The sequence below is a fragment of the Chrysochloris asiatica genome, unplaced genomic scaffold, assembly GCF_000296735.1.
Source record: "Chrysochloris asiatica unplaced genomic scaffold, ChrAsi1.0 scaffold00115, whole genome shotgun sequence".
Classification (NCBI taxonomy): domain Eukaryota; kingdom Metazoa; phylum Chordata; class Mammalia; order Afrosoricida; family Chrysochloridae; genus Chrysochloris; species Chrysochloris asiatica.
The window spans coordinates 7,607,918-7,623,052 of NW_006408633.1; the positions used below are offsets into that span (position 1 = coordinate 7,607,918).

Sequence of the window (15,135 nt, forward strand, 5' to 3'; positions counted from 1 at the left end):
TAATAAAATATGCAAAGATTTAGAGTTGGAAAACCAAAAGGGAAGAACACGGTCAGCATTTCTCAAGCTGGGGGAACTGAAGAAAGAATTCAAGCCTTGACATATAGACTGTAGTTGTTTAAAGAAAAAGAAAAAAAAAAAGACTGTTAAGACTGTTGTTGTTATTCTCATGGAAAGACTGTTTTTGTTATTGTTGTTTTAGATCTGGCCCTGCATGGGGTTTCTAAGGCTGTAAATTTTTTTCATGAACAGATTACAGTCTGTTGTTGTTGTTGTTAATGCATGTAGTGTCAGTTCGACCCATAGGGACCCTGAATAGAGTTTCTGAGGAGCAGCTGGTGAGGTAGAACCACCGACCTTGCAGTTCAAATGGCTTTGCAGTCTGGTGCATTAACTCACAGCGCCACACCAGGACTCCTAGGAAACAAAAAAAATAGCCGTTCACTCTGTCACAAGGAGTTGTTACATGTCAAAATTGGCTTGACAGAAACTAACAACAAAAAAGAATTTAAAGATAATAGAAAAGAAGTAAGGATTTCTCCTTTTTCTTCTATTCTTTTTTCTACTGAGCGGTCAATCAAAAAAGTCTCTCATCTGCTGTCCCCCTTAGGTGGTGAACCCACAAAATCTATAATTTTGGCTTGGGGGGACAAGGAAGGAATTGGTCCTAGACTCATAAACCACTCAGAATATACAGTGCAATGACTCTGAATTTGCCTTGTGCATGCACCAGGACTATCAAAAAGTTCCTGGGAAATTTTCATTGTCTTTTTATTCCATTTTTCCTAGAACTTTTTTGAAGCCCCCTCACATGGAACATATGCAAAAGGGAAAGCCGTACTTTCCCGTTTATTATAGTGATTTCTCAGAATAAACAACTACTTGACCAAATGAAGGAGTTAGTTGTGTTGGCTCTGGGGGAGTAAGATGAGTAAAGCTTTGGAGTGTCAGAAAATCCTATATAGGGTCACTATGAGGCAGGATTGACTTTATGACCGTGGGTTTTGCTTTTGGGTTTTTGACCAGATTATACCTATGAAAAATTTCATTATATAATTTCAGTTGCTGTCATTTCTGACTTAATGGTGACCCCATGTGTGTTTGAGAACTAGGCTTCATAGGGTCTTCAGTGGCTCAGTCTTTCAGAAATAGATCACCAGGCCTTTCTTCCAAGGAACCTCTGTTGTTGTTAAGTGCTGTTAAGTCGATTCCGACTCATAGAGACCCTGTATAGCATTGCTCAGGAGTGACTGGTGATTTTGAACCCCCACCCTGTGGGTCAGACAGACCATATGGTCTAGTGCTTAGCCTACATCACCACACCAGGACTCCTGAGTGGACTCACTTATCTAACTTTGATTAGTAGCTAAGTGTGCTTAGCCATTTGCACACTCAGGGATTCCCTCATCTCATATTGTTGTTGAGTTGTTAAGTGCCATCGAGTCTGTTCTGACCCACAGCGACCCTGTTACAGGATATCTGAGGAATGCCTCATATGGTTGTGATAGTAGTGTGCCGAGGAGTCGGTTCTGACTCACAGCGACCCTGTACAGGGTTTCCGAGGCTGTAAATCTTTACAGGAGCAGAAAGCCTCATCTTTCTCCCGTGGAACTGCTGGTAGTTTCGAACTGCTGACCTTGAGGTTCGCAGCCTGACTCGTAACCACTACGCTACCAGAGCTCCTTAGTGGCTCGTGTAGCACTAGAGAAAATACTACAATTATCAAACACAAACCAAAAAGCCAAACCCACATCACAGCTGTTGAGTCGATTCTGACTCATAGTGACCCTCATATGTTGTGTTGTTGTTGTGAAGTACCGTCGAGTCGGTTCCAACCCATAGCGACCCTGTATAGGGTTTCCGAGGAGCAGCTGGTGAGCTTTGCAGTCTGGCGCATTAACCTGCAGCGCCACACCAGGACCCTCACAGTGACCCTAAAGGAGAGAGTGGAGTTGCTCCATAGGTTTGCTGAGGCTATACATCTATATGGAAGTAGACTGCTTCGTTCTCCTCCCAAGGAGCAGCTGGTAGGTTTGAAACACCAACTTTCCCATTAAGCAGCCCAATGCTTAACCCAATGAGCCACCAGGACTCCTTTCCACCTCAATATAATGAACTCTTGCTTGGTCCGACCTTCGGAACTAGAATTGTTGTTTAAATCTTATTTGCATTTCGTGAATGTGTCTTATCTTCTCACACAACTTAGGTTCTTTAATGACAAAAGACATCACCACACATACCATTTCCATGTGACAGGTAAAATGCCATTCTCTAATAGAAATGGTTGAATTGTCATTTTATTTCTGTCACCATTCCCTGCTCTGGACTGCTGATCCAATGGGTACCAAGGAGTCATGATCATGAAATGACCAAAGGGAAAGGAGAGATGGGAAGGGAAGTCAGGGTAATAGGTCAACCACAGACTTTCGTAGCTCCTCCTTCCTTGCAGATCTTACAGATACTTGTGGCTGCATCTCAAAATTATCAGACATCTGGGTGACCACGTCATTCTTAGACTGTTAAAATTAGAGTCCTGGTGTGGCGCTGTAGGATAAGCACTGGACTGCTAACCAAAAGTTCAGTGGTTCAAACTCATCAGCCACTCCTCGTAAACCCTATACAAGGCAAGGTCGCTAGGAGTCCAAACCCCGACTAGGAAGACACTCAACAACAACTATCAACTATAGCTTTCTCTAGACTTTGAACTTCCTTTTTCTTTTCTATTTTGACACTCAGCTTCAGATATCACACTGCACAATTTGTTCTGTAGCTACATCCCATCCCCACCCCTACAAAAGATCAATAGCCCATTTTTAGGCTATATGTTCTTTATTGGCTGTTTTCAATATTTCCAAAAATAATGAATTCAGTAGTAGATTGCGTTAGAAACTACACAACCATTTATGAGAAATGTTCTAGCCCACAGCCAAAGCAGTAGCAGAAGAAAAGATAGCTGGTTATTTCCCACTTCCAAATTATTTAGAAAATAATTTCAGGCAGGCCTTGAAAGCGACATCAAATCACCTGACTTGGACAAGACATAACCGTTTCAAAATGACTACTGTCTGCCTTCCCTCCTACCTCATACCCTATATAACTAGCACCAATAATACAATGAAGGCCTTGCCAATCCTTCCACTGTAAGAATTCTCTCTCTCAAAAAAAAAAAAAATCTCAATTTCCTTCAGGGACAATTTAAACTATTCTCATTTTGTCTCATACTTCACTCACACATTACAAATATTTGAAGACATTCACTAAACCATGCCTCACTTTATTTTCTCCAGACTTAATCAACCCAATTTATTTAGCTTGCCTTCAAAGGACCCATTTCCCAAAGCTTTAATCAAGTCCATGTCTTCTACACCCAAAATGTTCGTTTTATTCTATGGAAAAAAAAAACCTTAAAATGGACTAGTGCAGAGATAAGATGCAGGATATTGGAACAAATTTACTTTCCATTATATGTTTGATAACATCAGAAACCAGCAATTCTTTAAAATATTCAAGATTGTACCATTGGCTTTGTGACCTTTGGGGTTTCATTAGGCTGCTTGCCTGACCCTTCAAATTTCATTTACATCTACCACCATTTATGTGAAACTGAGTTTCAAGTAAATGCAGTCTGGAAATAATCAATGAACAGAGCGGAATTCAACACCAGTCAAACACCACATTCTTCTTCACATTCTTTCTGTTAATTTCATAGCATTGTGGTTCTTTGCAGCTACTAACAATCCCATGAAAACTCCTGTTCTTCTTCCCCTCAATTTCATCAGTTCCTGACACATAAAAACCAAAACTTAAATTTACTGCTGTCAAGCTAATCCCAATTTATAGGAACCCTACAGAACAGAATAGAACCAAAGAGTTGCCAAGGTTGCAAATCTTTACAGAAGCCGACTGCTCCATCTTTCTCCTGCAGGGCAGCTGATGGGTTTGAACCACTTACCTTCTGGTTAGCAGTCCAATGTTTAACCCACTGCATCACCCAGGATTCCTTTGACAAACAGAAGGTATTCGTAAATCTGCCAACTGAATGACCTCCCTGTCAGCTATATAGACATACCACAGAGATAGCGCACGCTTGGTTCCAGATCCTCACAATAAAGCTAATGTTGCAATAACATGAGTCACATTAATATTTTGGTTTCCCAATGCATATAAAAATTATCAGGATAATGCACCGGACCACAACATTGGTTTGAACCACAAGGCCAGCGGTTCAAACTTATCAGCCTCAACACAGAAACCCTATATAGGTTTGCTATGAGTCAGAGCCAACTCAAAGGCACTTAGCAACAACAACAGTTTATTAAAGGGGCCCTGGTAGTGTTGAAGGCTAACCACTGGGCTGTTAACTACAAAGTCAGCAGTTCAAACCCACCAGTCACTCTGCATGAGAAAGATGAGGTTTTCTGCTCCTGTGAACATTCATAGCCTCAGAAACTCTATATAGACAGGGTCACCATGAGCTGGAATCTACTCGATGGGCAGTGGGTTTGGTTGCTGTTTTTATAGTTTATAGGATAAGTACTGAACAGCTAACTGCTAGGTCAGTGGCCCAAACACACCAGCAACTCCTCAGAAATCCTACAGAGGTTCGCTATGAGTCGGAACCACTCAACAGCACATAACAACAAGCATGCAACAACATTATAAAAGAGTTTGAACTATTGCAAGAATGACCAAAATGTACCACAGAGCCACAAAGTGAGCGCATGCTGTTTAGAAAATGGCACCGAAAGACGTGCTCTACGCAAGGTTGCCATAAACCTTTGTTTTGAAAACTGTAATATCTGCACTGTGTAATAAAGTGCAATAAAAAACAAGGTATTATCTATAACTTAGTCTTCTCCTTTCTTTTCAGGGCATGCACCCCAATACCTAGGCTCTTATTCTTTTATCCAGAGAGGTTCTAAAGAGCCTGCTTAACCGTCCCTGGGTCTCAGTCTTAAGACTGTTGATGCTTAAGGTTGACAGTGAATAGACTTTGACTCATGGGAACAAAACACTGCCTGGTCCTGTACTATTTCACAATCGTTGGCATATTCAAAGCCCAATGTTGCAGTCACTATATATTTTTAATGCCTTCCAGCTCAGGGGGCTCATTTCCCAGTATTCTGTGGGTTCTAGTATGGCACTGTTGGATAAGCACTGGATGGCAAGTCTATGATAAGCACTGAACCACAAGGTCAGTTTGAATCACAAGTTCGACAGTTCAAACTCACCAGCCATATCTCAGAAACCCTAATATAGAGTCGCTATGAATGGAAACCGAATCAAAGTCACTTAACAACAACAAATATCAAACAATGGAATTCGGAAATCATGGAACAATGGTATTAATCAGGTAAAATTTTTCTAAAGATAATTTTTAAATGGGTGCAATAGTACATTGACAGGTAACTGCCAGAGGTTCAAGTCAAATTCAGAAAAGGATGTGAACAAGAAATAACCATTGCTGACATCAGATGGATGTTGGCTGAATGCAGAGAATCCTGGAAAGATGTTTATCTGTGCTTTATTGGCTACAAAAAGGCTTTAGACTGTGTGGATCACAACAAGTTATGGACAACATTACAGAGAATGAGTATTCCGTAACACTTACTTGTGCTCATGAGGAACCTGTACACAGACCAAGAGTCAGTTATTAGAATAGAACAAGGAGACACTGAATGGTTTAAAATCAGGTAAGTTGTGTGCCAGGGTTGTATGCTTTCACTATACTTATTCAATCTGTATGCTGAGTAAATAATCCAAGGTGAACTGTATGAAGAAGAGTACGGTATCAGGATTGGAGGTAGACTCATTAACACCCTGCAATATGCAGAGGATATAACCTTGCTTGCTGAAAGCAAAGAGGATTTAAAACACTGATGAAGATCAAAGACCACAGCCTTCAGTATGGGATGCACCTCAATGTGAAGAAAACAAAAATCCTCACCACTGGACCAATAAATAATGTAAAGTGGAGAAAAGATTGAAGTTGCCAAAGACTTCATTTGCTCAAATCTACAATCAACACTTGTGGAAGCAGCAGTCAAGAAATCAAATGACATACAGCATTAGGCAAATCTGTTGCACAAGACCTCTTTAAAGTGTTCAAGACCAAAGATGTCAGTTTGAGGACTAATGTGCGCCTGATCCAAGCCATGGTATTTTCAATAATCTCCTATGGTGTGAGCAGCGCTGGACTAGTAACCCTGGAGGGCCACTACTAGGCTAAGTTCACCTACTGGGTCAAGTCCACCTTGCCCTCTTCATAATCTGGACAGCGCTCAACACTAACTATACTTTTCCTGCCATGCTCCTTGAAGCTAATCAAGGAAGAGGCTGCCTTTCTAGCTTTAACCTCTTTGATTCCCTACCACAGTCCATCAAGTCAATTCAAAGACTTAGAAATCCTCAAATAAGATCTAAATGTCTTGACCCGTGTTTGCATAGCTTTTTTTCCCAACTACTAACAAGTTAGCTCTGGTACCATAGTGGTTACGAATCGGGCTGCGAACTTCAAGGTCAGCAGTTCGAAACTACCAGCTGCTTCGCGGGAGAAAGATGAGGCTTTCTGCTCCCATAAAGATTTACAGCCTCGGAAACCCTGTTCAGGGTCGCTATGGGTTGGAACCAACTCGACAACACTTAACAACAACAACTCACAATCTACCCTCCTTCCTTTAAGGGTCAGAATTTAATCTCAAATACTATCTCCCTCAAGGATGTTGTTACTGATTACTGATCTCTATCATCTGCTAAATTCTCTTCTGCTAAAATCCTACCTTAAATGAACACTTTGAGCTTCCTGCCTATATCCAATTTACTTTGAATCAGTTGCTATGTTCCTGGCCCACCTTCACCACCAGCCTCAAATAAACCTTTGTTAAACCAAATTAAAAAAAAAAAATTGACAGAGTATGTATTACCTACAAAGCATAGTGCAAGTGCTGGCAAGTAGAAGAGATGTTGAACCAATTATTTACTGACCACTGTTAACCAAAAGCTCAAGCCCACCAGCCACTGCACGGGAGAAAGATGAGATTGTCTGCTCCCTGAAATGATTTACAATCTCGGAAACCCTATATAATGGGAGTCCTGGTGTGGTGCTGCAGGATAGATAATGCACTGAACTGCAAGGTTGGTTTGAACTGCAAGGTTGGTAGTGCAAACTCACCAGCCGCTCTTCAGAAACTTTAAACAAGACAAGGTCGCTGTGAGTCAGAACCACTCAACAGCACTTAACAATTACAACAAATGAGTTAAATCAACTCAATGACAGTGGATTTGTTTTCTGTTTTTTTTTTTTACTGAGTGTCAAGCCTGGAACAACGGACAAGTTGAGTTTGGGTCCTGCACCCCTGGGGAAAGCAGGAAAGGAAAAAATCCCCACTCTCATGAACTTTTCAATGCAAAATTTTAAAGGTCTGAGGAGCTCTTGGACCCTAGATTACCTACACTTACTCATTTATCTTAGGAAAATGCTCATTTACAGTCTTTGTCCCTTTAAACACCCTACCACCACCACTTCCACCAGAGGTCGCCAATTCAGAAATGTAGATTGCCAGCCCTTTCTGAGGCATCTCTGGGTGGACTCCAAAACTATAACCTGTTTGGTTAGTAGCAAAGCACTTTATCATATGCACTACTCTTAAACTTTGATCCAGAAATCTATACCCTTTTGCTGGACAGTTGTCTAAGAAAAAGGTTAAGTGAAAAAGCAGAGAGAAGTATCTCTTACACAATAAAGCTGTGATCTTTACTTATTAGACATTGATAGTAAATTGAAGAAATTTTACCTCCCTACAAAAAATAAGAGTCCTGATATGGCGCTGTAGGATAAGCCCTGTTCAAACTCACCAGCAGTTCAAACTCACCAGCTGCTCCTTGGAAACCCTACACGGGGTCCCTGGGAGTCAGAACCAACTCAACGGCACTTAATAATAACAAGGAAAAAAAGAAAAGAGAAGAGAAGAAAAACTCTACATATCTAATTTTTCTGCAAATAAAGCTTTTTATATACTTTGTTTGCAAAAGAAAAAATAACACTTACACATGTAGGAAAAGAACATGTGAGGGGCTACACTGGACAACAGTATATAACCCATGTGTTATTTGCACAAAAATGCAGTAATCTGGTTTGAAACCATTTTCAAAAAACTTTATAGGAGGCAAAGCTAACAGAGAAACCTAAGAAAATCAGCCTAATAGTGGCTTGCTCCAGGCAGGGCACTGTGGTAAGTGGGGTACATGCATTACCTCACAACAACCCTTTGCTATAATCTCCATTTTACAGATGGGGAAATGAAGCTTACCCAGAAGTATCTTGTCCAAGATCCCACAGCTGGGAAATGGCAGAAATGCAATACCAAGTCTGGCTGCCAATTTCAGAGCCCATCCTCTTAACTGAGGCTACATGCTCCGAGTAACTATATGGGTTAAACTTTAAATTTTACAGAAATGTTGAAAATCTACTTGTCAGAAAGATAGGCACTTGAAGTTATATAGCAAAAGCGTGTGTGTGTCTTAACCAAAATGTAAGCAAGGGTAGTAAAGCATAAAATGAATGGAAAAATTAGCAAGCATGAATGATTTCGTTAGAGAAATTTTCTGAGGTATGTGTGTTGTGGTGGGGGGCAGCGAACACACCTTTTTTTTTTTCTTTCCTTCTTGGGTAGGAAAAAATCCAAAGATCTATTTTATCCCCAAGACTAATGATTCCCAACTGTTATACATCAAAAGCTATAGAAAACTCAAGACAAAAATGAACTTTATCTAATTTTTAAAAGCTGTTAAGGAATTTATTGGTTCTTGTGTGCAAGGATTATAAAGAGAAATAGTTAAAATCTACATATTCAAGGAGTTCATACATTCATAAGCTGTTACTCCATTCCAGACCCTGTGCCAACCACCTATAAAACATGGCTCTCTCTACCTTTTAGAGTACTCATGTTGAGTAGACATTATTCCCACTTTGATGTTGTTGTTACGTGCCATAGTGTGGGTTCTGACTCATAGAGACCCTATATCGATAGGTTTCCGCAGGGAGATTGGTGAGTTTGAAATACCAACCTTGTAATTCAAATCAACCTTGTAGTCTAGTCCTTGTCCTACAGCACCACACCAGGACTCCCTCTCCACTTTAGGGAGAGCAATAACCCATAGTTTACAGATGATTGTTGATGTTGTTATGTGCCGTGGAGTCGGTTCCGACTCATAGCAACCCTGTACAGGGTTTCTGAGGCTGTAAATCTTTACAGGAGCAGAAAGCCTCATCTTTCTCCCGCGGAACCACTGGTAGTTTCAAACTGCTGACCTTGCGGCTCGCAGCTCAATTCGTAACCACTACGTTACATTATGACTGGCATGTATTGAGTAGGTACTATGTGCACAGCACATTCTAAAATCTTTTTCCCAGTAGTAATAAAGCCTCGCAATAACCCTTGAAGTTGGTACTGTTATCTTCATTTTACTGATAAGAAAACTGGCTATAAAAGTAACACCCTGGCTCACAGCAACCCTATAAGACAAAGTAGAACTGCCCCCATAGGGTTCCCAAGGTTGAATTCTTTACAGTAACAGACTGCCGCAACTTTATCCCAGCGGAACAGCTGGTGAGTTCGAATCACCCACCTTTCAGGTAAGAGCCAAGCACTCTTAAGCACTGTGCTGTACCAGTTATTAACTGCAGATGTTCAGATGAGAAACTGAAGCTCAGATAATTTAAGCAACTTGCTCCAGAAGACGCCAGGGTTATCAGCCATGAAGCCAGTTGACTAACAGGGTTGTCTGGACTCTTTAAACCTATTCCTCCTCTTCCGCTACAGTACCTGTCTGATCTCATGTTCAAACATCTAAGCGCTGGCACGCAGCAGCATCTAGAAGATATGTCCCATGTAGAGAAGTGTTTCTTCCCAGAAGAAAGCTCCACCTTGATATAAATTCTCCAGATTTTTAAATACTTTCTACATGTTTTTGAAAGCATTGTGTGGGCCAAACAAAACAGGACCGAGGCTGCCATCTCACAACTGCTCTTTATTAAGAGTCTGAATTCTAAGTAAAGGAGCCCTGGTGGCTTTGTGGATTGGGTGTTGGGTTGCTAAAGGCATGGTTGGCAGTTCAAACCCACCAGCCACTCAGCAGGTGAAAGATGAGACTGCCTGCTCCTATAAAGATTTCCAGTCTCAGAAACTCTATGTAGGGTTGCTATGAGATGGAATTGACTGAATGGCAGTAGGTTTATGAGTCAAAATCAATTCCACAGAAGTGGGGTTGGAGAAGTCAAAATATCAGCTGTCTCGTGTCCAGAAATGTCAGAAATCAGAAAGGCTACTCTGAACTTACTCAGCCATACATTCCACTTCTAAAAAAAAAAGATTTGCAATGAATTTGACCTAGTCATCAAATGTTTAACAATGGCAACTCCCTTCCAGTGAAGCCTCCCTTTGGAGGCACAAGTGGTGTGAGATTGGTTGCTAATCTCAAGGTTGGCAATTCAAATCCATTTAGTAGCATTTTGAAAGAAAAGTTTGGCAATCTGTATCTTTACAGATTGCTGTTGTCGTGTCAAGTCGGTTCCGTCTCAAGGCAACCCTAAATAGGGTCTCCGAGGAGCGACTGGTGGGTTTGAACCGTTGTCCTTTTAGTTAGCAATCCAGTGTTAATCCTACAGCACCAAACCAGGTCTCCTTTTTACTGAACAACCTATGGGGCAGTTCTACTTTGTAGCACATGGCCATGCCGTGAGCCAGCAATGGGCTGATTTGGAAAAGCACTAGACTGTAAGGTCGGTTTGAACCTCAAGGTCAGTAGTTCAAACTGACCTCAGGAACGTTATTCAAAGTCGCTGACTCTTCACACTTTAAATTATAGCCATGAATCAATTTACTCAAGTTATTAAAACTACTTGAGAAATTTTGCCTATTTGGATTCCTTCAGATGTCTTTTAACCTGACTTTTGAAAAGTTGCTACACATGATTGCAGCCAAATAAAGTCTTTGCCACTTCCTAGCCAGTCAATTCTTAAATTAAACTCATTCTGGGGAGATGGCGGCTGGCAGCTCTGACCACTGCCTCCGTGGAGGCCCCCCACTACAGCCCAGCTCTGCCAAATTCACAGAGGACACCATGGTTCATTTCCTCACGTCCGTCTTTAATCAGCAGGAGGAGACTTGAGGAAATGAGTCAAAATCCTAAGAGTAACTTTTCGCAGCTGTCAACAACAGCAGCAAAATGCATCACCACAACAACATCTGTACATAAATGTGCTACAAGGGAAGCTCACAAAATACTTGGCACATTTCTGATGAGAATTTCTTTGGGGAGAAGAAAAACTGTGGAGGGTAAACCATCATTATATCTCATCTCATTGGCTATAAGAGTGTTAATAGCCTAAGATATTAGTTATTACTGGGGGTTTTCTCTCTCACAAGTTATGTCATTAGTCTATAATTAATGTTAAGATCAGTTTTATTGTTGGGAGTGGGAGGGGGCATAAAAAAAAATCCAACTGACTTACACTACACTTCTAGAGTTTAGATAGCTTATCTTCATTTTCATAACTGGAGTGAACAGCTAGCACCTAGTTTCTTTGTGCAATCCTCACAGGATCAAAAGCCTCAGGAAAGCTGCAATTTAGTAAATCCTCCCTCTGTGAATGTGGTTGTTGATGGTGGTATTCCATTGATGGAATTCCAACTCACAGTGACCTCATAGAACAGCCCTGATATAATTTTCAGAAGCAATTTACAACAGCTAGATGGATTCAGTTAAGGAGCTCTGGTAGCGTAGTGGTTATGAATCAGGCTGCTAACTTCAGGGTCAGCAGTTTGAAACTACCAGCTGTTCCACGGGAGAAAGATGAGGCTTTCTGCTCCCGTAAAGATTTACAGCCTCAGAAACCGACTCCATGGCACATAACAACAAGATGGATTCAGTTAGCCATCCAATACTTTAACCATTGTGCCAGAGACAATTCTAACTTAAACATCATTAAGACAGGCAATTCTATGTCTTCTTTACCAAAATTGGGAAGCTCCTTGCTGATCCTGTTCACTCTTTTTCATTCCTAGAACCTACACTATACAATTGGCATTCACAGAATATTTTGAATGAAAGAATGCAAATCTCACTATATGGACAGATCTCAGGCTTCACCACTCATAGCTTGGGCACAAGTTGTCTTATCCCTGGCTAGTTTCTCCACTGGTACAGTGGTGGGTGGTATTAGAAATACTTCCTGGTCTTGTTGGGTGGATTGGAAATGAGAGTCAAAGCCCCTAGCACAATGCCTAGCACAGGCATTTTACAACACTATGAAATTTAAGGCACATTAGAAAATGTGCTTTATAAACACATTTATGAAGGGGCTTCAATATGTTTGTGGAAAATTAAAAGATAAAGAATTTTTTCCATGAAAAATTTTTGAAGCACCCTTATATGTTTTCTAAAGTCAAAAGAAAAACTGAGTGGATGGGATGAAATAAATGATCTAGGATCTCTTTATAAACCCATCCTAATTATTTTCAGTAGGTTAATAATTGAGGCTGCCTTGTGTCCAGCTGCACACCTGCAGGAACAAGGGGAAGGTCTGATTCATCTTCCAGGTACATCCTGCCTGACACAGAAGCAGTAAATACTGGGGTGGGGGTGGGGTGGGGGTGGGGGACAGTAACAGCACTATAGAGTTGGTACCTCTCCCAGATCTCAGAGGTCAACTGTAGGAGAGCATGTTGGGTCTGAGGACTGGGCAACATAAACCAAGTGGCCTTAGTGACCAGGAACAGCAAAGGAATTTCCAGGTAACTGACAGGGGTCAAGGAGAGAGTTGAGGGAAAGTTCTCAGTTGACTATTAGAACCCTGAAGATTCCAAAGTCACCTTCATGATGAGAACAACCCATTGTGCTTAAGAAATTGGAATCCCCAGCTATAAAGTAACCTGCCCAGTCAATAAATGGCAGAGAAAACCAATCTGATTGAAAGTTCAAGGCTTTATCAGTACACCACCACTCTGGCCTCTTCCAAGAGAAAGGCTAAAATTCCCTTGGCCAAATATCTATTAGATGGAGCAGGCAAATCAGGAGAAAGATGGAAACAATTGATTAATTTAATTTTTTTTTTTTTTAAAAGGAAATGTTCCGTGTAGTTTGTCTTTCTTGGAACCCTACTCGGTTCTAGTTCATACTTAATCTAAAAAAAAAAAAAAAAGACACAAAAATATAACGACCCACGTGTCATTTTAGCTAGGCAACCATATCCACCAAGGAATCCAGACACTCGCTCAAGATCCCTCCTACCTCAACAGAGTTCAGATGCAAGGCCTCTGTCCTCCCCAACAGGAAAGTCTTCACAATGCTTTACAGGCATGGGGAGGGGGAGGGCTGCATCTTGAGAGTTTATGGGGAAACGACCGGTAGTCAACAGAGCCCACAATAGTTCTTTGCGATGCTTCCTTTGGAAGCCTTAGATTCCAGTTCAGACTCACTTTCTATCCTTACCTCAGAGTAAACTTAAAAGATCATACAATTTAAAAAACGACCTGGGGGTGAACAGAGATAAAGGAGTTTGACGACGACTCGCACACGCGGCGTGTTCCAGCGACACACAGAAAAAAAAAAGGAGAGACAGGAATCTGACTGAGGGGGTCCAGGATTCTGTAAATCTTTTCTCCATCTTAAGACCCGCACATATATAACTGAATTTCCATAACAGCTTTAAGAACCACGGAGAATTTACAGAAAAGTTGCACTACATGCCCCCCCCCCACCAGGCCGCCCTGAAGTATAAATATCACGTGGGTAGGGGGTTGTAGCGAATTTCTAAATTCTTGTAGACGACTGGGAGCTTTAATCACAGGTCACAGACTCTGAGACAAGAAGCTTCCAAGGCTCAGGCAGCCTGGTCCGACACTCTGGCTAGGGCACGCAAAGAGGCCGGGGTTGCAGCTTCCCAGCGCGCTGTCGCTGGCTACCTCGGAGCGGGCTGCAAACGCAGCCTTCGTCCGTTCTGGCGTGTGTGGCAGGAATGAAACGGCATCGCAGCAGAAAGGGGCGAGCCTCCGGCACGGGATTTACAAAAGCAAAAAGTCTGCAACCTAGCGGCGGTTTTCCATACACCCTGCTCAAGTTGTCCCTGTCGCCACCACCTCTAGGATCCTAGGGTCCGGCCCACCGTCGCACGCCGCGCGCTCAGACAGTAAAAGCATAACATAACCAAACAGCCGGGAAGCGCCGCCGCCTTCCACTCGGCTCCACGGGTCGCGCAGCGAACAGAGGCGGCAAAGTGTTGGTCCCCATCTCTAGGTACAAAGAGCGTCCGTGGTTGGAAAAGCAGCAGCCGCAGTGCAAAAGAAAAAGGCTCTCAAACTTTACCCTCCGTGCAGCTGAGAACCTGCCGCCCGGCCCTCTGGTGCACCGGTCACACACTCGCAACTTTTAACAAAAGGAAGCCGTGGCTGCGCCTCGCACGGTCACACGGTCGAGATAATGCGCATGGTGCGAACCCCCGATCCGCCCGCCTCTGTCACCCGCGCACCCGCGGCACAAAAGAAATCCCTAACTCTCCCGCAGCTCAGCTGTCCTCAGCCTGCACCCTCGCTCGCCCTCAGCCCCCTCGCTGTCCTTGTTCCTGATAGACCTCCCAGCTTAGCTGCCCCAGCACCAATGGCAGGGGGCTTCTCGCGCAGGTGAGCGAGGCGGGGCGCAGGAGCGTCCCCGGGGACATCTCAAATCTTCCCGCAGGTTAAAACGTCTAGGACCTAAAGGGACAGCAGTCACCTCTCGGACACACCCCAACATGTTCAACCCCTCGTGGGTGGGGGGCCACAGGAGACGCTGGGGGCGCGGCCCGGGTGTCCGCCGCTCTCTCCCACCTGTCTGGACGCGGAACAGAAGGAGCAGCACGCCGAGAAAATCCCAGGCGCCTCGAGCGCCTCTCATCGTGGTGGCTGCGCTGGGATCCGAGCTGTGTTCCCGGTTCCTGCTCTCGCCCAAGTGCAACCAGCGCGGCAAAGCCGAGCCCCCAGAGCCAGAGCGCCGCGGTGCAGCCCCTCCTCCCAGAGCCCTCCCCCTGCGCGCCGGCCACGCCCCTCCTCCTGCCTGCCTTGCTCTCGCTCACTCCTGGCGTCGCTGGCCCCTAGCTTT

General features: G+C 43.1%; 1 protein-coding gene across 2 annotated transcripts in view; it reads right to left on the reverse strand.

Moving 5' to 3' along the window:
- KIT (v-kit Hardy-Zuckerman 4 feline sarcoma viral oncogene homolog) overlaps window positions 1-14,931 on the reverse strand; it is a 136,376-nt gene extending 121,445 nt beyond the window's left edge. For both annotated transcript variants that reach the window (XM_006868058.1, XM_006868057.1), the window contains exon 1: window positions 14,865-14,931. In XM_006868058.1, the coding sequence (XP_006868120.1) occupies window positions 14,865-14,931 (67 nt within the window). The remainder of the gene's footprint in view (window positions 1-14,864) is intronic.
- Between the last annotated feature and the right edge of the window lie 204 nt (window positions 14,932-15,135).